A 24,543-nucleotide genomic window follows, 5' to 3' on the forward strand; every position below is an offset into this window, starting at 1 on the left:
TTGTTTAGTTTGGAGAAGAGGAAGCTCAGGGGAGACCTCATTGCACTCTACAGCTTCCTGAAGGGAGGTTGTGATGAGGAGGGCATCGGCCTCTTTTCTCAGATAACTAATGATAGGACTCAAGGGAATGGCCGCAAGTTGAGCCTGGGGAGATTTAAATTAGATATCAGGAAAAACTTTTTCTGTCAGAGTGGTCAGGCACTGGAATGGCCTGCCCAGGGAGCTGGTGGAGTCACCATCCCTCATGGTGTTCAAGAAGCGCCTGGACAAGGTGCTACAAGATCTGATTTGGTAGCTTAGTGGGTAGTATTGGTGATAGGAGGACAGTTGGACTAGATGATCTTGTAGGTCCTTTCCAACCTTGTGTTTCTATGATTCTGTGATTCTATGGTTTTCTTATCTTCTCTGTTTCAAAATTTTGTTTTATTTTGCTCTTTTGAATGCCTGTTTGCTTTTGTGGCTATGGTACTGCACCACAATAGCAACTCCAGCTACTACTGTGAATTGGTTGCTCTTGTAAATTTAGTTAACAATTACAGAATGAAATATAGATTTGCTAAGAATGCATTTATAGGAAGAAACCAAAGGACTTATTAATTTGGGTCAAAGTGAACTGATAATTATGGCCAAAGGCGAAACAGAATAACAAGAAATTGGGTTTAGTAATGTCAAAATATTAATTTCAGTGTTTTCTAAATAAAATGTTCTAAATTTTCATGTCAGGGTTGCCCAGTGTTTATAAGCAATTATAGTGATCTGAGAACAAAGCATTTCATTTAATTTGAAGCAACCTTTTCTTCCATACCTGAAATAAAATCTGTTTCAGTTCAAATCAGATGGTTGTGTGTGTGTACACAACACCTTTCTCACAGCTATATTCATAACCATATTTCATAATAAGAAAAACAATTTTCTTAATTTTCTAATTTTTTTCCTTTAGTAGCAAAGGATGTACAATTTACCAGTCTAGGAAAGTATATCAGAAAAAGCTAGCTGACTTTCTAAAACCACAATAATCACCATTTATTGTGAAGAATTTTCAAAATCACTTTTCTGTGAATAACACTATGCTTTATGCTGTCAGAGGGAATTTGCCCAATGCTGACCCTTAAAAAAAAAAAAAAAAAAAAAAAAAAAAAGGCATTTTACCAGAGGGAGCCTTCCCTTCAGGATTTTCATCATAAACCGGGTTGTTACATATGGATATAAGATGATCTACTAGCTATTGGCCTACCGGTCCATGGTTTCAAAGCTATTCACAGCAATTCCTGAGACCCAGAAGCAGTTTGGAAGACACAGTCTGCTGTAGACAAATATCTATAATGAATCCTTCCCAGTCAAACCCAGTTCTTTCTGGCCAGCCTTAGGAAAGCATAACTAATTACATAACTTTAATACTAAATTGCAACTGTACTCGTGCTCCACAGTTAAGCACATGTTGTCATAGCCATGTCTCATAGACCTACATTTGATGACACAGGCATCTCACACAAGCGATTGACACAAAGATTGTCCAAAATACTACTACTGGAACAGATGTATCTCTGTGATTATGGAGTATAAATAATGAATGAGCACACATACCAAAGAAGTGTCTATGCGATAGTCCTTGTATATTGACAGAAGATTGAACCAGAGGCTAACGATATTGTCAGTGCTGAGTAGCTCTGTGATATGGCAATTGGCAGCTGAAGTTCTTAGGACTTGAGTATAATACAGAACAGTTCTGCCATGAGTTTGGGTTTTAGTTTTTTTGTTTGTTTTTGTGTGTTGTTTTTTTTTTTCTTTATCACTTAAAGATAATACCCTGAGAGCACAGGTGTCTTAGGGACTTTCCCTGAATCTGTGGGCTAAATTAGATTCTAATTGCAGAACATCTGAGAGCTAGGTGAAGGGGACATCACATTTAAATGCTTCTCTTGTTCTCTGTGTTCTGGAAACTAGACAGTGTATTTGCCACCTTTTCATGGGATACACCTGACTTTATATGCTGAGAGTCAGCTATTACAACGCACCCTATTTAGAATAAGTGATATCCATTTGTCTCGATTTTGTAAGTCGAGATTGACCATAAAATTAACAGAAGACGTTTGTGTTGGTACACTTGTTTCTCCAGAATGGATTTGTATTTCTCAAGAAATTCATGTAAGTGTCTAACATGCATACCTTTAGGCTTATAAATACCTTCCAAATTCAAGCCCCCTACAGCTAAATCTGAATACAATTAAAGATCGGTTTCTCAGGTCGTAGCATGGTGTCCAGAAGAGATTTTGGGCTCTTTCACAAACATGCTTTTGAATATTCTAATAAAATGGACAGACAGTCTGTTATCACCATATCCATGCAAAATGATAATGGTGAAGGAGGCAGGAACCTAACAAGTAAATGGTCATTCAGCATTTGCCTTGCCTTGCATTTGCTGTAGGGTCATTTTTGAAACCTCCATGGCTGTTGCTGTTGGGACCTGGGAATTTCAGGATGTTTTCCATTCTTAACTATTATGAGTCATTTTATTGATTTATTTATTTGTCTGGAAACACATCATCTTCACTTTTTTTTTTCCAGACTCGTTTCCTTCATTCGATAGAATACCTCCTGATTCTTTCTCTCCCATGCTTTTCTTTGCTATGGTCAGAGTTTTGAGACTCTGCAGTCTGTTCTGTCATGTTGGTAGATCAGTCCCAGTGGCAAACATTGGGGATTTGAACTCCCTATTCTGATGAGTTGCAAAGCTCACAAACTTAAAAGTCTCTCAATACTTAGTAGGGGCAACATTCCCCTGGCTGCATCATTGGTGCCCACGTGGAACAACAGCAGCAGATAATAGTCATTAGGCTATATGAGGCTTGGAAGTCTCTTGGGGACATCCCTGATACAAGCCCCGGGTAAGCAGCAGACTTTTCTCAAGAGCAGAACTGATCAGCCAGTGGGTGCCTCTGTACTTCTCAGAGGAAAGTCTCCTACCACTGTCTCCTTTCCTTAGTTGCACTGGTTTACACAGGGAGCAGACCAGGCTACCTTACTCAGCTCCACCTCTCTGCAGTGGATCTTTCTTTTTCAGTCACCAGAAGGGTGAAGCTGTTTTGTAAGGGCACCTCAGGCTATGGGGAAGACACTGCCTCACCACAACCTAGCTGACAAGCCATGTCCAATTTGCATTCACCCCTCCTCTGGTCACCATGCTCCTTAGAGGCTGCTTATAGAGGAGTGCAGGGTTCTGCTGTTACTGCTGCCCCCACACACACACAGACACACACCTCTCATGTGAGCGGCTGGCCCCTGGCAGGTCGCTGTGCTCCCCTCAGGCTTCGTTGGCTCAGGAAACACTGCTGTAGGCCACAGTCCTCTGCCCTTCTGTGGAATTCACCCACCAGGAGCTGATCACCTTGGTGAGTCTGATGCACCTCCTTGGGTGCCGGTGGATCCTGTCAAGCCTCAGCCGACCTCTTGTCTTAAAGACAATCTTGCATGATTATAAAAGCAAAAGTCTGGTGGAGGCACTGGTCTTGGAGACGGGCATTGATGACCTGGGCTCACCTGATTTTTTTTGAAGTGTCTCAACATTACTGTGAGGATTGAGGAAAACTTTATCTGTGCTTCTCAATCCTTTAGCCATATTCCCAGAGCCCTGAAACCTCTTTTGTTAGAATTTAGGCTATTTGTTTTAACACCACAGGTACCCAGATTATTTGTTTTTGTTTAAGTCTCAAGATCCTTTGTCTTTTAAATTTATTTTACTTTCTTTGAAAGGACATTTTAGCTTGAGTTTTGCCAACTCATTTATGTTCCTAATTCTGAAATGCATTGCTTTTTTTTTTTTTTTTTTTGTGGATCAAGTCTGTTTTTTTCCCTTCTTTCTGCAATATACTCTATGATAGCATAGTTATTCAGCCTAGTAGTTATTCAGCCTGTTTTTAACCTTGCAGATGCAAGTACAAATTATACTTTTTTATGCTTTTACCTTAAAGAATTTCCAAATGACCTTCCTGGTTGAGTCCATCAACCCCTCAGACTGATTACATAATGTGGTTTCCTTCACTTTATCAAATTTTGTTCTTTTGAAATCAAGATCTGACTTACAGGCTTATTTTTAGTTGTCCTTGTATTAATTTGAATCAACTCACGATCACTCAATCCAAAAATGTCTCCTACAATTAACTTTTCTCTATTGCTTTCATTATTTATTCAAAGTCAAGTTAAAATAGCATTATTTCTCATTTGTTTCCACTGGACAAAATCTTCAATGGGTATTATAGGAAGCTGATCTCTACTTGTATTCATACAATTCAGGTATAACATGAATGAAAGAAGGTATTTTAGCAGTAAGTAAAACAATTTAAAAATAAGGCAAGGAAATCTGTGACACTCACTTCAGCAAGTCCTCCAGAGCATAGTAAGGTGCAAGAAGCTAATTTAGCAGGAATTAAAATAGATTAAAAATTAATCAGACTTTCTGAGACACAAACCACCATTTAAGTGATGGATGTAACTAGGTCAGTATGCTACCTTACCTTTCTTAATATGTGGTTGCACAACTGGTTTCTTGCACCTTTTTCTGATGGATACAGCTCTGATTACTGTTTAATCATGACCCAATGTATTTTCCAGCATGTATCCAGGTTCCAGTATGATTTTATTGTAAACGTGAAAGACTGATTCTAACAAAAATGGTGATTTTTGTTATGTAGAAAATGTAGAAATCCTTCTACAGCTTATCCAAAGTCAATGAAATACATTTAAAAAAAAAAAAAAAAAGCCTCGCCCTTTGAGAGATTAACAAATTGTTCTGTCCTGCTCTCTTCTTTAAATAAAGATCCTGGGTAATACCCAAACAAGACTAAAGTAAGTCTCTTTTCAGAAAGTGGTTTCAGTAAAGTTTCCCAAATCAGCTTTTTAATTTGACAGTTTATCATTTTTTTCCTGTCAGATAATGCTAGATAATAGTGCTTCTCAGCACTATTAAGTCAGCAGACGGATTTTCTTTTTTCCTTTATTTTTCATCTTGGATATCCTGGTGAAATACAAAGGCTCATCCCTTCTTAGACTTGATAGATCCTGTAATTAAATTCAGATCTTGATAAAACGTGTGATACAGTTGTCATTACTTGATCACAGAAGACATTACACCTTTCAGTTAAATACAGCAGGATGGCACAATGCATCTAGTTTAGAAGGAGAAAGAAAATGTCAAATGAGCAATGAGTCAGAAAGAGGTGCTCTAAAATACTAACTGAAATGAATATCTGCTCTTTTTGTGTCTTGTGGTAACGGCTGATGCCTATATCTGTTTACAAGAATTAGGCATAAGGTGATATGGAAACAGTTTAAGACCACAAGTTGTGGAGATTCAAGTTAGAGGAAGGAACTGGAAAGTGGAAGTGAAAACAGACCCCACAATGAGACATGGCATATCTGTCACAGCAGGTCCCCCATTCACCTTTTCAGGAAAGCCATTATTAACAATTTATTGAAAGTCAGATCTCAAAAGATGAAATATTGCTAATACATAGAGATTCTTTTCCACACATTTATTTAATTTGAACCTTAGAGGCAAATTTTCCATGTAGCCTACAGTATCATAACTTACCCAGTATAGCAGGAAAAATTAAAAATCAAATATTAAATGTGGTGTTGGTTAAAAAGAAAATAATTCAATCCAATTATTTAACAAGTAGTTTTTAATACTCAATAGCTTCTTTATATTGTAATACTGATAGAATCAATGTCTTAAAGTATATTTGTCAGTCTGGCAGAAGCATGTTGTGAAAGCCAAGCATTAAACACCATATTCCATTATTTCTCTTTCCTTTCAGCCTGTCCTCCAGTAGGTTCACAACTGACTTGTTTGAGAGCATGCAGGATTTTATGTAACATGTCACTCACTAAGCCAAACTAATATGTACTAACTTAAGTAAAACTGCTTGTGTGCAACAAATACTAATGTATAAGCATTGGCATGGTTGTAACTGTGTTCCTTGTCTTAGATTACTTGGTGGGCATACACATGCATTTCCTCTAACGCTGATATGGATGCTGCCATTGGCTGATAGAGCATGCAAGAGAAAAGCGTGACAGTGTACTTCTGTCGTGTGCTCCCCCTGCAAAGCTGTTTGTTTCCTATAGCTTCTGGGGCAACCGTGAAGTCTGTCTGAAATGGGAGTCTTGCTCAGGACAGAACAAATCAGTGCAGTGTTGAGCCTTCCAACCAGACAATCTATTATATGGAAAACAAATTTTTTTTTTTTTTTGCAAAGTCATTCTGATTTAGGTGCTCTTGGAACATGAGATATTTTTTTATTTGGGACACATTTGTGCACATGTCCCCAGATGTATTTTGCTGGTGTTGTGAGTTGTGACAGGAGAATAGTACTTTATGTCTTCAGGATAAGAGCTTGCATTAACCTAATTCAGAAACAGTTGCTGTGTTCGTACTGCAGCAGGGAAAACAGCAACTTGCTCTGTCCTAGATACATTTTCAAGAGTTTCAAACACCTGATTTCATGGTTACCTGTGTTAACCAGGTATCCAGAAGGACACAAATCATTGCTGTCTTGAATGTATGAATATATACATGTTTTAGACTCTCTTTCATGAGAGACATGTAAACACAGGAGAGTATTTTAATATTCCAGCAGCTGTGTACATCCATGTCTTCATCTTGCCATGTGGTTATATTTTTGCAGTCTCAAGCCATGATTGTTAAAAAATATATAAAAGAAATTTAGAAACTGTGGTGTCCACACTTTCAGGATAACTTTTTCTGTAGTACAGATTTTGTGATTAGTGGCAGCTCCATTGTAACCAATTCTGTGGTTATATTCTACAATTGTATTATATCGTGCACTTAAAAATAAGTTCGGAGTTAAGTTCAAGGAGTACTCAGTAAGTTCAAGGAGTACGCAAGTCAGTAAGTTCAGGGAGTTACTTTGACCCTAGCAAGGTGTAGCTAAACCACAGTCTTCTTTTTGCAGACTATTCTACCTGTCAGAAAAAGTGACTAGCTTGTATGATTTATACAACCTAGAACCTTTACGAGCTGCACAAGAATTAGATTCTGTAGTACAAACCATTTCAAACACATTTGAAGCAGAAATCAAACACCCATTGTTTTATTAGATGTAAAATACGTAGCGAAACACATCCAGATTTCACCCTCTTATTGGTGGGCATTAACTGAATTAAAGGCAGTGAAGTTATGGCCTTAGAAATTGGTTTAATTAAGATGTGAATGGACTAACAGAGTGCAAAGCACAGATCATGCTTTCCTAAATTTTCGCAGTAATGGGGAGAGAGAAGGAAAGAAACAGGTGAGTCCAGGTCATCAAAGCCGGTCATCAAAGCCTTGCTCCCAGACTGGTACCTCCACCAGAATTTGGGTTTCGTAAACATAGAATTGTTGAGGTTGGAAAGGGCTTCTAGTATCATCTTCTTGCATCCCCCCAGGGGTAACTGCACCTGCTGCTTCCCTAAAGTGCCTGTACACCAATGCACAGAGCATGGGAAATAAACAGGATGAGCTCGAGATCTGTGTTCGGTCATGGGACCACGATCTTGTTGCGATCACTGAGACATGGTGGGACAGCTCGCATGACTGGAACGCTGTCATTGAGGACTATGTCCTCTTTAGGAAAGAAAGGCTGGGGAAGCGAGGGGGTGGGGTTGCCCTTTATGTGAGGGAGCAATTAGAATGTACCCAGCTCCAGCTGGGGGAGGGTGAAGGACAAGTGGAGAGCTTGTGGGTAAGACTTAAGGGGTGGGCTGGTGGTGGGGGTCTACTACAGATCTCCAGATCAGGAGGAGGAAGTCGATGAGGCCTTCTACGAGCAGCTGCTAGTAGCCTCACGATCACGAGCGCTGGTCCTCATGGGGGACTTCAATTACCCAGACATCTGCTGGGTAAGCAACTTGGCCGGGCACAAGCAGTCCAAATGGTTCCTACAATGCGTTGAGGACAATTTTCTGATGCAGGTGGCGGAGGAGCCGACAAGGCGGGGGGTGCTCCTGGACCTTGTTCTTACCAACAGGAATGGCCTTGTTAGGGATGTGAAGGTTGGGGACAGCTTGGGATGCAGTGACCATGAGATTGCCTAGTTCCATCTGGAACTCCACCAAGGAAGTAAGGCTAAAAGCAGGATTGCTACCCTGGACTTTCGAAGAGCCGACTTCAACTTCTTCCAGGACCTGCTTGGGAGCATCTCATGAGATAGGTTGCCAGAAGGCAAGGGTGCTTGTGAGAGTTGGGCTACATTTAAGCAGCACTTCTTCCATGCTCAGGATCTTCATCCTGAAGAATAGGAAATCGGGGAAGGGGGGCAGGAAACCCGCATGGATGAGCAAGGAGCTCATCAATAAGATCAAAAGGAAGAGGAAGGTCTATGAAATGTGGAAAGAAGGCCTGTCCTCTTGGGAGGAGTATAGATGTGTTGTCAGGGCCTGCAGGGACACGACAAGGAAGGCTAAAGCCCACCTAGAGATGAGGCTTGCAAAAGAGATAAAGGATAATAAGAAGTTTTTTTTTTCAAGTATGTAAACAGCAAGAGGAAGACTAGGGATAATGTGGGTCCCTTGCTGAATGAGGGGGGTGTCCTGGTTACGGGAGACACTGAGAAGGCAGAGATACTGAATGCTTTCTTTGCTTCAGTCTTTGCTCCAAGGACACTCCCCCAGGACTCCTCGCCCCTGGCAATAGGACAAAGGGAAATGGAGGGTTCCCCCCTGGTGGACATGAGAGTGGTTCGGGAGCGTCTAAATGGGCTCAACGCACACAGATCTATGGGTCCTGATGGGATGCATCAGCGTGTGCTAAGGGAACTGGCAGATGTGATCGCCAACCCGCTCTCTATCATCTTTGAAAGGTCCTGGAGAAGGGGTGAGGTGCCTGAAGACTGGAGGATAGCCATTGTCACTCCGGTCTTCAAGAAGGGCAGGAAGGAGGATCCAGGAAACTACAGGCCAGTCAGTCTCACCTCTGTCCCTAGAAAGGTATTGGAGCAGCTTGTTCCGGATGCCATCTCCAAGCAATTGGAAGAGAAGAAAGTTATGAGGAGTAGTCAGCATGGATTCACCAAGGGGAAGTCATGCTCGACCAACCTCGTTGCCTTCTGTGATGGCATCACAAGCTGGGTAGATGGGGGGAGAGCGGTGGATGTCATCTACCTTGACTTTAGCAAGGCTTTCAATACTGTCTCCCATGACATCCTACTAGCAAAGCTGAGAAAGTGTGGGATAGATGAGTGGACAGTAAGGTGGGTTGAGAACTGGCTGACTGGCTGAGCTCAGAGGGTGGTGATCGGTGGAGCAGAGTCTGGCTGGAGGCCTGTGACTAGCGGTGTTCCCCAGGGGTTGGTGCTGGGTCCAGTCTTGTTCAACATCTTCATCGACGACCTTGATGAGGAAATAGTGTCGAAAAGGACCTGGGGGTCCTGGTGGATGACAGGTTGACCATCAGCCAGCACTGTGCCCTTGTGGCTAAGAGGGCTAATGGGATCCTGGCATGCATTAAAAAGAGCGTGGCCAGCAGGTCAAGAAAGGTGTTCCTCCCCCTCTACTCTGCCCTGGTCAGGCCTCACCTGGAGTACTGTGTCCAGTTCTGGGCTCCCCGGTACAAGAAAGACAGGGATCTCCTGGAAAGAGTCCAGCAGAAGGCCACAAAGATGATACGGGGCCTGGAGCATCTTCCCTATGAAGAAAGGCTGAGAGACCTGGGTCTGTTCAGCCTGGAGAAGAGAAAACTGAGAGGGGATCTCATCAATGTGTATAAACACCTGAGGGGTGGGGGACAGAAGGATGTAGCCAACCTCTTCTCAGTGGTTTGTGGGGATAGGACAAGGGGCAATGGCTGCAAGTTAGAGCACAGGAAGTTCTGCACTGACATGCAAAAGAACTTCTTCACAGTGAGGGTGACAGAGCATTGGAACAGGCTGCCTAGGGAGGTTGTGGAGTCTCCTTCTCTGGAGATATTCAAGGCCTGTCTGGACGCCTACCTGGGCAGCCTGCTCTGAGGAACCTGCTTTGGCAGGGGGGTCGGACCCGATGATCTATCGAGGTCCCTTCCAACCCCTACAGTTCTGTGATTCTGTGATTCTTTGGACATGCTTCAGTACTTTTTTTTTTTTTTTTCTTGCAGTGAGAGGCCCAAAACAAAGTTCAGCCTTACCAGAGCTGAGTACATGGTAACAATCACTTCCCTAGTCCTGCTGGCCACACTGTTTCTGATACAAGCCCGGATGCCGTTGGCTTTCTTGGCCAACTGAGCACACTGCGACACTGCTGGCTCATATTTAACTGGCTGTTTACCAGTACCTCCAGGTCCTTTTCTGCCAGGCAGATTCCCAGCCACAAAGCATTTAGTATCTCACAGTATTTAGCGTTGTTGCAGCCTCACCTTGAGTATTGTGTGCAGTTCTGGGCTCTGCACTATAAAAACGATGTTAAGATACCTGAAAATGTCCAGAGGATGGCAACAAAGCTAGTAAAGGCATGTCCTTTGAGGAGAGGCTGAGGACACTTGGGTTGTCTAGTTTGGCGAAGAGAAGGCTAAGAGACAACCTCATTGCTGTCCACAGTTTCATGAGGTGGGGAAGTGGAGAGGGAGAAGCCAATCTCTTCTTGTTGGTAACCAATGATGTGATTCAGGGAACAGCAAAAAGCTGTGCCAGATGAAGTTCAGAATGGATATTAGGAAAAACTTATTTGCACTGAAAATACTGGAATGGACTTCTTAGTGAGATGATTGATGCCTTATACCTGCCAGTGTTCAAGAGACAGTTAGATAATCCCTCAAAAATATGCTTTATCTTTTGGTTAGCCCTGAAGTGATCAGGCAGTTGAACTTGATAATCTTTGTAGGTCCCTTCCAACTATTCTGTTCTGTTCTATTTTAGTGTTCTGATTTTCCTCAGTGGACTATTTCTAATGGCCTTTCTGGTGCAGCATCAAATTTAGTGGACATGAAAAATTTAAATGAAACACAATGTTTTCCAGGTTAAGTGTATATATAGAATGGAAAAAAAAAAAAAAAAAAAAAAAAAGATTCCCCTGTTTTACAGAGATGATAGGCAGTAACAGACTTCTGGTTTAAAAGTTCAAAATTGCAGTTGCGTAATATGGAGAGAAGAATAAATATGCCTTTTTTTCAAAAGAACAATCTGTACCAAACTTTTATTTCAACTGTATCTGGGTGTAGGAAGAAGTTTGGAAAATAATTCATTTTTAGAGTATAGCAATTGCCTCACAGCAATTTTCAACCAAGGGTTTCTTGAGCACCTCACTTCAGGGGCCTAGTCCTGTAATTCTCTCTCCTGCAAATTCATACGTGTTTTTGTCTAAGCAATGATAAAAACTCAGACTGAAGACAGTGCTATGGTTTCACGAGAGATACCCGTAGCTAATAGCTGATAGATACTCTGTAAATGTGATTAGCAGTGAGTATAGTTAATTCTTCATCAGTCAGCTTGAGTTAATAAACTCAGTATTGCATAAAACAAATAATTACCAGTGAGTAGCACTTATTGACTGGAAACACCTCCAGTGGGAGAATTGTACTGGGCTTGAATGTATGTAACACTTCTATAAGTGGCCTGGAAGTCTGCATAACATCTGTCACTGACGATGCATGATAGTTAGGAAAACAACCAAACAAAATAAAGGTAAGTAATAGGCAGGGCAAACTGTGGTGTGTGAGCATGATTGCTTGGGAAGCCAGGAGAAGTTAAAGAAAGTTAGACTTCAGCAGTGCTGAGTTCTGAGGCATAGATCTAAGACCAAAACATGAAGGTTATGGTAACATAACAAGGTACGATGTCCTGGAAATACATGATTCCGAGAAGCACTTGAGGGATATCATCTTTCAGACTGCTGAGGATGAAACATCATGTGTTTTTGTGACAAAGGAAATTATGGAAATTGCTCTGTGAGCACAAAAGGCTGAAATGTAGGAATTGCTGAGGATTTTGCCACCCTTACAACAATTTGAAAACAACTCTGAAACAGATATCAAAGCCTGTAACTGTACCTCATGTCTGTGGTTCTATGGGGAAAAAAAAAGGGAGTGTGTGTAAAAAGAGCCCCAAAGAGGTTCTTTCTATATTGATTTATAGTGTTGAAACAAAAATTAAGAAATGATTCGATCACAGTGTAAGTACTTTCAGGGGGAGAAAACACTATGTGCCTGCAGTGTTTTAAAGCCATTCTTGGAAAGCCATAACCAGAACTAAGAAACTGAAGTAAAAAATAGAGTGTGCTTTCAACAGTGAGCCTTCAAATTTATTACTAAATGATTTTCCTTTATTGTGTGTCATCATGTTCATATAAAATATTTTCCTGGAGGAGCTGTTTGAGCCCATTACATGTTACAAATTAACCAAACAATAAAATTTTGGCAGAATAGAGAATCAAGTGGGTCAACGTTAATAACCTGTGATATACAGATCAGATCGTACCTCTGTCTATATTTAGAGCATACTATCAATATAAAAATACTTAATTTGTATAGTAAAATTGTGTCCCTAATGCAGATATAACTATACCTTCCCAGGAATTAAGCAGTTAATACCGGAAAATAAAAATGTTTCCAGATATAATTTCTGTAATTTTTATATCCAGAAACAATACAGCTGTACAGCAACTATAAAATGCTTTAACATGTTAGTGCTAAGTTGCAATTCAGAATTGCTTGCACAAATTCAGAATCTGCTTGCACAAGAGTTGGTGATTGCATATTTCCTTGCAAATTTATATATGTTTAACTTCTTTACCGAAAGAGTTGTTAGACACTGGAACAGGCTGCCCAGGGAAGTGGTGGAGTCACCATCCCTGGAAGTCTTTAAAAGACGTTTAGATGTAGAGCTTAGGAATATGGTTTAGTGGGGACTGTTAGCGTTAGGTCAGAGGTTGGACTTGATGATCTTGAGGTCTCTTCCAACCTAGAAATTCTGTGATTCTGTAAATTGTTCAATATTGATTGTTTGTTTTTTTTTTCTTTCCGTGGAAAAAGATTAACTCTGAAAATCAAGGAGGTAAATTTAGACCTCCACAAAAATTAACTGCCAGTTTTGGGTTGTCCATCTAAAATGTGGCCTTACTAACTTCAAAACAGAGTGTCTTCTACTATGAAAGTGTGTTTTGGGCAAGAGCTTAAAGATTTGAATATTCTGATTTAGCTAGTACAGGTCAAATTCCTTATGTTAGATGTGGTATTGAAGCAGGTGGTTTTCCCTTCTGCATCCCAAAGGCTACTTTGCAACCACCCGAGACCTGAAAATGTCAAAGATCTGTAGCCTCAGTGGCCTTTTTAGGCCATGATTTAGCAATGTATTTGAGAACTTCCTTCTGTGGTTGATGTCCAGCATGTCTATAAGTACTTCTGAAGAGTAGGTTGCACTGAAACGGACTTTCAGTAAGAATGATAGGTGACAACAGGTAGATATTTCTCATATCTATCCTCCTCCCCTTAGAGGCACTTTATCCAGCAATGGCTCTTTTTCCCATCTAGACATAGATTATATGAGGAGTCATGAAGCACAAATGTCAGGAATGTGACAAATATGTTAAGATAATCATCTCTCCCCTCCCTTGAGACCTTTCTAAGTCTTAGAGGAAGGTAACTCAGTATAAGAGGTTTTAACATAGAAACACTGTTTGAGGAATACAGTTCTTAATTTTCTTCCAGATCAGAATCTCAAAGCACAATAAAATGTTTCACGATAATTCTCAGTCTTCTCAGACTGCAAAAAAAAAAAAAAAAAAAAAAAAAGCTAATAATAATCACAAGGAGAAAATATTTTGCTAATTGGAATCTCTTTTCAATTTTACCAAAAAACAGCTGTGTTTCATAAAAGTTATGGTGACATGCTACATGTCACAGATAAATTTGAGTGGAAAATAATGAGGCTTATGTATGTATATAATTGGGGAATCAAATTATTTTACTTTTTAACAGATAGAATTAAGTCACTACTGGAAGTCTACCCATGGCCACTATGATATTGTGTGGTGGACTGCTCATTACAGTTCTGCAGTCCTAAAACACTCCTTTTTATCTCAGTGAGCGTCTGTTTCTGTTATTTAGTTTCTGTTTCTATACCTTGCCAAAAGCATTAAGAAAAAAAAAAAAAAAGCTCTGTGTACAAGTTTAAACCTTAAACCTTTCAATTTGAAATAGATTATTCTTTTATAGTAAAATGTCTGCAAGGCATAAATAAACAAATTGAAATGCCACTTTTAGACAGAACTGAAAGTCTGGAGCTTGCTTTGGCCAAGGGCTACTTTTTAGCTGCACTGCTGACACAGAACAGATTCTTCTCTCTTAAATGCCATTTTCTACCTGTATGGTGCATTTGGTTTCTTCTGCTTGGCAAAGGCTTGTCCAGATAATGACCTCAGTTTTGTTCTTTCTATTGGCTTGCATGTAATCATGCATATTCCTAGGAGAATGAGCTGACACAGCTTCAGCAGATACAGTTAATGTGACAAAACATCTGTATGGTTCAGGACATTGGGGCACAGTGGTGGTGAACTCTGGTGTTATCAAGCTTCATAAAAGAACATGAAATCAACAATTTTATGTTTTACAGTTGCAGTCAAGTTTGTCTGCTGTTGATGAGGGTTGATGCTGATTGCTTTAGATTTCTTATGTTTATTGTGTCTCTGGTCATGTAATGAGTGTGAAATTATTCTCACTATTCCCCACATTGCTTCCAAACAGTCTGTTAGAGCAACTCAGTTGCAGTGGCTTTGGTGTACACAACTGAAGCCCAAACTATTTTCTCTTATATTACATTGATTATTGCATAAGCAAGAGCAAAATTTAATCCCTGGGGATGTTTTTTGTTGTTTGTTTTACGCTGTTTAAAATAAGTTTTAATGTTGCAAATGGTCCAGAAATAATATATGAAAAACATCGTTTCCAAAAGCCTTTCACCAGCTACAATAAAATGCAATGATATGAGCAATTGCACAGTGTGTCCTTTTTCTGTCCTCAGCTCTTGCAGTGTGGATGAACTTAATTAGGAAGTTTGTGCGTAGTTAATAAGACCTTTCTTATTTATGGCTTCTACCTGAATACTAGATACTCATGGGATTAGAGACCAATAGAAATTTAAATAAGAGCTGAGCATGGTGTTTTCCATTTGCCATTGTTCATTTATATAATGTACTGTTTCTGTCAAGAGACATTCTATATAGTAGTTCATTGCTAGTGTGAAATGAAGATCATCCAGATTGCTACCTGGGCAAAAGTCAGAAGAACATATTCAGTAGTTGCTATCTCTGATCTAGCTAATTTTAGATACAGTAGGGTTGAAAAATTCTTCATTTTCCTGCTGTTGAAAAACTATTGAACAAGAAACTGCTTACAGTCAACTTCTGGTTAAAGTTCTATTGAGAAAGTAACCTTAAATGCTGTGACATTATGACTTAGAAACAGTTAAGAGTCCTTTTACCTTGGAGACCTGCAGAATGTCACTCTTGGAGTGATGTGGGACATGGTACTGTACTTATAACAATTCATTTTTTATTCTTTAATCTTCCTCTTTAATGATTTCTATCAATTTTCTTCCCTATTTTCGCATCAGCCATACATATTAGCCCCGTAATGCTTCACAAGCAGCACAAAAGATCTTTTTAAAACACCTGATAACAAAATATGACCTTTAATTTATCAGACAAGTCCTCTGTTTTCTTATCTCCTTCTTGTTGCTTTTCATCTTCTCTTGCTTGCTTTTGATATAATACACCAATCTCAAAGTAAGCAATCCAGAACTGCACAAACCAAGACCAATTGCATTATAGTAAGGAAGTGAGAATCAGGAAGAGTACACTCTTAGTTTAATTACTAATTAATCCCCTAAAAAATAATCAAAAACAAAACAGAGCAGAAGGTGGTTGATTTGAAGCGAAGGTTCACATCTCCCTGAGAGGTTAATGAGAGTTCTCAGTTTTATCCTCCAGAAAGTTGCAAAAATACGGTTTAATATATGGTTTAATATGCAAGCATGAAGCAAGGAACTTGCAGGTGAGGATAAAATGTTTCAGTACAGTGTGTAGTATCAGTGGAATGGGCATCAAATTGCACATACGTCTTTCAATAAATGTAGTAATTGGGTTCTTTAAGGGAACTTTGGTTGTTGCTTTGTATTTGATTGTATTATAAACTACTGATGTGTGATTTCACTTTGCAGTGAAGACTACTGTCAGTCAGTCTGTAAATAGAATATTCTTTTGGGATAGTTAATATGCATTATGAGAAATTTGGTATTCCCTCTAGGGAGAAAAAGGCCATATATATTATGGCCATTTACTACAAACTTGGCAGATTTGACACATTCAAGTTTGCTTAAGTCATAGCATATGGCAGTTTCTTTTTTTATAGGTTAGCTCTTCTGTAATAAGGTAAAGCAGTGTAGAGTTGCAGCCTTACTTATTTGCTACAAATTCTTTCTCTGATTTTAGAGTTTCTTTGGATGTTAGTCATTTCACCGAGATGACTGTAAGGTTTGTTCAGGATATGCAACAAGAAAAAATGCTCATCCTAGAATTGTGTGCCTACCGTTCCTTCGAACACTGGAGGAAGCCCAAATCAGCCTTTTGGTTATTTAGCTCCACATATAAGAGTCTTCCAGAGTGACCACTGCATACTCCTCCAGATCTCCTAACTTATAATTCTTGTTGTAATGGGTAGTCCTGTCAGGCAGAGGGAGGGGACCTAAAAGATGGAGAGAAATGGAAATAGGCCCCTGTTTGGCGTCACAGGCAAGCCCACTCCCTACCCCCTCACCTCTCCACGTGCCTTTACACAATCGATTTGAGGCTTGGGAGCTTGAGGGATGAGTAGGTGAAGATGTCAGCCTCTTCTCACAGGTAACTAGTGATAGGACTAGAAGGAAGGATAGGGCTAGAAGGAATGGCCTCAAGTTGCACCAGGGGAGGTTTAGGTTGGAAATTAGGGGACGTTTCTTCTCAAAAGGAGTAGTTAGGCATTGGAACGGGTTGTCCAGGGAGCTGGTAGATTCACTGTGCAACTGTTTACAGAAAGGTTGGATATTGTACTTAGGAACATGGCTTAGTGGGTCGTATTGATGATAGAGTGATGGTTAGACCAGATGATCTTGGAGGTTTTTTCCAACTTTAATGATTCTATGTTGTACAAATTTTAGACCACAGTCTTTGTATTTTCAGTGTATTTGAACATTAATGTATCTTTGTACATACAACTGTAGGCACGGTAATAGTAATATATGATTTAGGAGGACTTTACTATGGACCATTAATGAGACTGGGCTTTCATTTCCTAGCCTGGCCACGTGATACAGTATGGGGACAGCTTGCCTCTATACCCTAGAGCCACAGTTGTTTCATCCCATGCTTTGCAGCTGACACTTTAGTCAGGTTTCATCCTTAACCATATCTGGAAGAATGATACGGGTCTCTGCCTTCCTCCTGCAGATGTCAGCGAAGTTATGATTCAGAAGTAGCACTGTCAAGATCATGATGAACAAAACTAGGGAGAGGGGGGTTGTTCATAAATGGAGATAGACCTCAGTTACTTCAGTTTGTTATTTTATTTCCTAGGAGATCACTGAGACTAACAAGGTGGATTTGTATTCTGTTGAAGGGTTTGTTTCAAAGAAAATATTCTCTAGACTTCAGGTTGTTCTTCACAGACTCTCAATTTTCAACCTTCTTATTCTCTTTCAAGGATGCTGCTATTTCACATCAATAACTGACACCTTTATTTCTGAGGACAAAATAGAATTACACTGCAGTACTGACAATATAATAAATCAGGAGGGATAAAATACATATTAGTGAAGTTCACATAGTTGGTTTGTCCCTGATGACCTATAGATATAAAGGTATGATTAAGTTTTTTGGGACTTCTTCTCAATCTTACCACAAGATTTTGCTCTGACTCAAAGATTTGACCTTTGCTGCTCCTCTCCGCTTACCTTGATTCTTTGAAATTACTGTTATTCCCTTGAAGTCTTTCTGTTCATACAGAATTAATACTTCGTTGTGACAAAATATTATCTGTTTGATAGAAGAATGATTCCATTCAGAGTTCAGTCAGGTTAGACAATGACATAGTGCACATCATGAGTGAAACATTTTTACCCAGCTTTTTTAATCAAAGAAATTTTGGCTATCTAGCCATGAAGTGTCATGCTGGGTAGTCATATATCCGTCTACAATTAAAGTTTAGGCAAATCATTTGTTTCTTGTGAATTACTGTTGAAAAGCATGCCTGACAAAACACTTAATCTTTCAAAAGTGTTACAGAAATAAAATCTCAAAGGTGCAGTTTTATTTAGAGTATGAAAATATTTATTAACCTTCTTGGAAGTATTTTTATTGAAGAAGTTCCTTGTGGTTCACCCTATTGGTAAAAACAAGTATAAATAAAGGAAGCATGAAGAATGTTCACTGAATACTCCTGAGAAAAACAATATGTAGTATTTTTGTTTTCCCTACTAGGGATAAGATTACCAGATGAAGTAAATGAACATAGTTTTGCTGAATTCAAAACAACTATTTGGGAAAAAAAAAGAGTTATTGAAAATATGTATTTATATTTTCAGTGTGATACTAGGATTTTTGTTGTTTTTAGTGTTGTTTTCAGTATTTTCAGCGCTATGTAATGTTTTGAATGTGCTTGTTAAGATACTTACGCATCTAGTAGTTTCCTCATTAGTAAACCTGTGTGTTCTCCTTGAAACTAAACCTGGAAAGTTCCACACCATTTCCTCCTAGCCTTTCCATTTATATTATCTACTAGAAGAATTTAAGCTAATGTAATAGTGTCAAATTGAGATGCATTTGACTATGCACTTTTCTCTCTGATGAGAGATAGGCTAATGTAATCAGCAATTATTTTTTTGTGTGACCTTTACGAATCAAATGGTTATTTCCTTACTTTTCATTTTTATTTTGCTCCCAGTGGTACAAGACTGCTGCAGTTAGTATAAAGCATAATTTATAGATAGAATCACATTATACTAGGGTTCAATATTCTCAAAAACGTATGTACCATATGGAGTTTTTAATGAAATAATTCAGAGAAATGTATAAGCTGGCCAGGACTAAATTTATATTGCTAATTTACAGAGGAGTTTCCATGATCACCATAGAGATATCCTGGAGCAGCAACCAAGTACTAAAAGTGAAAGGAGCAATAAACTTTGTCTAGGATAAATCCAGTGTTAGTAATGAAATTACAGTAGAGAGATGCCATAGTGGTAGAGATCTAGAGTGGTGACTACAGACTGTCCTTCCATGAGGTGCAACTAATGTACACTGACTGCTTGTAACAGCATAACATTTAATGCCTTCCTGGTGTATGCAGTTGCAAGCACTTCTTCAGTTTGACATGACTGTATGGGGCTTCTGCAGTCTAGGGAGCGTTAGTTCATGAATGGCACCCAGTAAATGACACTGAGTGATCTGTGAATCTCAAGTTAGTGATTATCAACATCCATGAGAATTCTTTCCATTGATTTAATAGATTCATGCACAAAAACTTCTTCTGAACAGTTTAGCCTTTTCTTATAAATAGCATAGGATTATTTCTTCTCCTTTTGTTTAAACATGGATAACAAAACAAGGATACCCAACAGCAACAAAAGTTCATGATTCATTTGTTTTAAGGTAAGGAAGCCTTTTGGAAATAGGACATTCTCACTTATTCTTTGAATTAACTGATAATACCTCAATAAAAACTGCATAAATACTTTAATAAAAAGCTAAATTTAAGTCTTAAAAATAACTGTCTGTCAGGAGATATCAATTGTTAACTCATTGATAAAAAACGTGGAGGATTGCATCTACTTATCTTTGGTCCCATGTTGATTACATGACATTTCTCACATTTTTCTGAAATTTGCATTCTGTAACAGAAGGTTTGTCACGACTGAAGGAGCTAGTTTCAGGCCCAATATGAAGAACAGAAATTTCAAAGATCATAACATGAAAAAATAAAAGTCATAAGACGTTTTTTATTCTTATACCATGAGTCTTTTTCTAAACCTTGTATTTTAAATTTTCATTTTCCTGAAATAGTAGAAAATGGAAATTTTCAGTAAAATATTGTTTTTCAGAGAATGTTTCTGAGAGTTGAGAATGGAACAAAATGTGCATATGGAAATATATGTATGTGTATACTTCAATATATACACTCATGCGCTGTTTAATATTGACATGCATATAGTTCATATAGTACATTGGAAGGTGGATAGGAGAAGGACATCCTCTCAAAAGATCAGCTTCTGCCATAGTGAACTATATACATGCTAAACCAAATGTGGGAAACATGGTAAATTGCAGCTCATGGGATTTCAAAATAAGTATCTGCACAAAACCATGATGGTTTTTGGTACAGAAGCTGTTGCTTTTGCAGTTTCTGAGGGCTACAGAATTGATTCTTCACTGCAACCCTGTGTTGCTGGTAGAGGGGATAATTGTCTGACAAACTAGACAATTGATTTCCTGAATTTGGATAATAATTTGTCTTGATAACTAGCAGTAAGATCATGCTAGCTTAAGTAAATGTATTTCTGCACTACAATGGGCTACTGCACCCTGTACTTACTATTTCCACTGCAGATACAAGACTTGGTTCATTGCTGGTGAAAGTCAAAGAGAGTTTAAAGGTAGTTTGCACATTGAAGCAAGATTAAGTTTGGGTTAGGGCCTGAATTAGAAATAACTGCTTTTGACTGCTTTTCTTGTATCTCTTGAGTGCTCAAGTGCTTTTTATTTATTAAAAACAAAATAAAACAAAACAAAAACAAACAAACAAACAAACAAAACAATATGAACCAATATAATGGAAGCAAAAGATACTGTTGGTCTAAAATACTGCCACCACCAAAAACCTGTACAATGGAGGAAACATTGAGGTTTACCATCTCCTAGAAGACATTTCGACATTTCAAATAAAAGACAGCAGTGGGTGGTTTTCTGAGGAATAATAGCTATGTCATTAAATCACACACAATACATATAATTAAAAATAAACATTTAAAGTGATTTGCTAATTATTCCTCGCTGTCTGATATATTCATGACTGTATCAACCTTATTTTATGTCAATGTTTTATTTTAAGCAATCAAGGACCTCTGAACAGACTGAGAATAGATGCAGTTTGCAAATATGACAAGTTTCCGTTTTGCATTGCAGAGTTCTGAATAGTTCTTAATTTATGAAACCCCACTAAAGATGGCCTCTTGCTAAATTGTTAAGTGTTTCTACATTTCAGAACAAGGTTACCTTTCAGCAAGTCACTTTTGTCAAAGCCTTGGTGTTCCTTCAAGATATGATCAACATGTCCTATGAGAATGTACAAATGGTGAATACCCTAGTCTGTTCTGTACTGTATATTTGGATCTCTGGAATTTGTTTAAGTGAAGCAAATAAGAATGCATTTTTTCTGACTAGGACATATTTTATGGCAGGTCTATTTCTAGACAGCAGAAGTGTGCCTTAAATGGTGATTAAGACTTGTGTTCTTCTTTAAATGACTAACCTGGAGTGAGAGGTTGGATGTCTTTGGAAAACTTAAACCTGTTTCACCTGAACATGTTTAACTAGTTAATAAGAAACATCAAAAAAGACAAAACCCTGAGGGCAATGATCATTTTTTTGTAAAGCCATTCTATGATGTTTAAATTTGTTTTTTGGGTCTGTCTATAACATAAGTTTAATAACCTAGCTCAAATGCAGATTTCTAATTTTCAATTAACATAGGAATAATTTTGTTTGCTAAAATAAAATAAATGAATGAATGAAAAGTCTGAACCATGAAATGTTCCAGGTAGCACTTTTTAAAATTCCAAATTTCAAAAAATCATGTGGCAACTGTATAGCTCAAGCTTTAAGTATTAACTTTTAACCTTTGACCTTACAGATTTTAACCAATGAAATGTCTCTTTAAACTTTAAAGGAAACAATGATAACGAGCGCCTGGCGATTGCTAGACAGCGAATTCCATATCGACTTGGTCGAGTAGTTGATGAATGGCTACTCGACAAAGGTAAAAAACATTGATTAAAACTTCAAATAAAAAAATAATTTGAACATAACCAAGTAGTACTTCATTGTAACACTAATAAACATAAAAAATAAATTTCAGTAAAACTAAATTAAAAACAAATTTAAAATAGTAAAATATAGAGTAATATTTGCATACCTTGTATAATAATTTCTCTACATTTCTAGAAGTACCAGCTGTTTAATAATCTTACCCTGATAACTTAAGGTTAAAGGGACTGTTAAATATAATCCACTAACTCAATCTATGAAGGTACTCACAGCAAACATTAACAAAAAATTATAAATCATTCATAGATTATATTACATGCTCCAGCATCTAAATTATTAACTAAAAATATATGTAGTTATGATATCTTCATTATGGTCCTGAAAAAAAAATTTGTTTAAAGTGTAGGAATCTTAAATAGTGGGCAAGATGAATTGCCAATCAAAATGAAGTCCCTTTAACGTTTGCAACCTTCTAAGGGGATTTTGGAACAAACACTAATTAAAACAGAACTTAAAGTTGTGTGCATGCTTTTTGTGAGCAGAAACCAATCTGCTAAAGTGACTTCTATTTACTAAGAGTGGTACTGTTGCTGAGGATTTCTCTGTTGAATGGAAATGTGCCATGATTTCTCCATCGGTATGTGTATCATTTCTGAAGCCGCTTTTACATCTAAAATCTTTTATTTTAATTGATAGCCTTGCTGAAAGCCAATCAGACATCTATTTTTGAATCTGCCTCTGAGATACTCAGTGTGAACCATGTGTTTCTTTTCAGTGTGTATGTTGAAGGAAAATAAACATTTAAATACAAAAAGGAAACATTTAATTAAAAAAGTAAATATTTTATTCACTGATACATAGATATGACAGATTACTGCATAATGTTCTTTAAAATTCTCTTAACCTAGTGATATGTTTGCATATATATAAACTCTGTGTGTATATACATATTTGTATATGTCTATACATACATAAACTCACATGTACATACTTAAAGCTATAGGCCCAACAGTGTATTACATGGAAAAATCTTTGAAATGTTTGCAGTCTTTGAAGAAAAAATAAGGAAATAGAAACCTGGCATTCTTGACACACACCAAAAAGCTTAACACTGTGTTCAGGTAAAAGGAAGAGGGTTATTATAGTACTGGAAGCGTTTACAAATATATTTGATTGGCCTTTTAGCAAAAACAAACAAAACACACACACACATACACACACACACACACACACACACACACACACACACAAAAAGCAACCACACACTAAAAATGTGGCAAATTTAGAAATTGCAAATGCTCTCAAAATTTATGCATTTCATGGACACCTCATTAAAAAGCAATGAATTATGAGTCAAATCTTTTCTTATAGTTTATTGCTGTCATTATTCACTCCATGAAAATCTGTTATCATTCTTGTAGAGTACGGTGTTCACAGTCAACATTTTTGCATGTATATAATATTATCTTTACAGGGCGTCAGCTTACAATCTTCAATAGCCAAGCAACTATAAAAATTGGAGGCAAGGAACGTGGCCATCCTTTCCAAGGCCAGCTCTCTGGTCTTTACTACAATGGCTTGAAAGTTCTGAATATGGCAGCAGAAAATGATGCCAACATCGTTATAGAAGGAAATGTGAGACTTGTTGGTGAAGTGCCTTCCTCTATGACAACTGAGTCTACAGCCACAGCAATGCAGTCTGAGATGTCAACATCAGTCATGGAAACAACCACCACTTTGGCCACAAGCACCGCGAGAAGAGGAAAGGCCCCGACAAAAGAGCCTATTGGTCAGGTTAGTCAGCTTCCTCGCCTTTTCCAAAAGTTTTCTCATCTTTGAGTGTGGCTTTCTGTATTGCATTCACACTACGGTTGAAATTATTCCTGTTGAAGAAATGTATGAGTTAAAGATAAAAGTTCAGTAACATATATGGCTCACAGATATGATGTTGGTCAGCATTTAGAAGCTATTGCTCTTTGTTTAAAATAGGCAGACTTACCAGTTCAGATTTTTCTTGTGATGACTTTTATTGCCGTGCCATCCATCTTCAGAATGGTGCATTTTTTTTTTAATTCTATGTGGTTCCTATGTAATTCCTGTGATAGCTAACATTGATTATTTTCAGTGTGGAAGTGCAGGATTTCTGGAATTAAGACATAATGAAATGAAGTGGTATGTTTATCCATGAGATGGAGAAATGAGAACAGGAAGATGGTGAGAAGGCAAAAAAAAAATGATGGAGGCTGGAAAGGGAGAATTAGCACTTTCCAGCAAATTAAAAGTTTTAGAATCTTCTCAGGCAGAATTCCTCAGAAGAGATGGTGGCTGCAAAGGGAATTAAGAGCACCCTGCACCCTGGGAGATTCAGGCTCCAAGTCAGAGACTGTTGTTTACTGTTTATTGAGGTTATTTACATCTCATGAATGTAGTGATATATTTAGTAGCTTTCAGGTTTTGTCAGCATCTCTGTATGTGGGGAAATTTAATTTTCTTTTTTTTTTTTAAAGAAGA

General features: G+C 38.2%; 1 protein-coding gene across 21 annotated transcripts in view; it reads left to right on the forward strand.

Moving 5' to 3' along the window:
- Window positions 1-24,543, forward strand: part of NRXN1 (neurexin 1) — a 716,955-nt gene that overhangs the window by 606,189 nt on the left and 86,223 nt on the right. For 13 of the 21 annotated variants that reach the window (XM_032185606.1, XM_032185602.1, XM_032185608.1 and 10 more), the window contains 2 exons: window positions 21,935-22,024; window positions 23,507-23,826. In XM_032185606.1, coding sequence (XP_032041497.1) covers window positions 21,935-22,024; window positions 23,507-23,826 — 410 coding nt within the window. The remainder of the gene's footprint in view (window positions 1-21,934; window positions 22,025-23,506; window positions 23,827-24,543) is intronic. The other 8 variants (XM_032185614.1, XM_032185615.1, XM_032185626.1 and 5 more) reach the window with 1 other exon arrangement.

This window comes from Aythya fuligula, chromosome 3, assembly GCF_009819795.1.
Source record: "Aythya fuligula isolate bAytFul2 chromosome 3, bAytFul2.pri, whole genome shotgun sequence".
NCBI lineage: Eukaryota > Metazoa > Chordata > Aves > Anseriformes > Anatidae > Aythya > Aythya fuligula.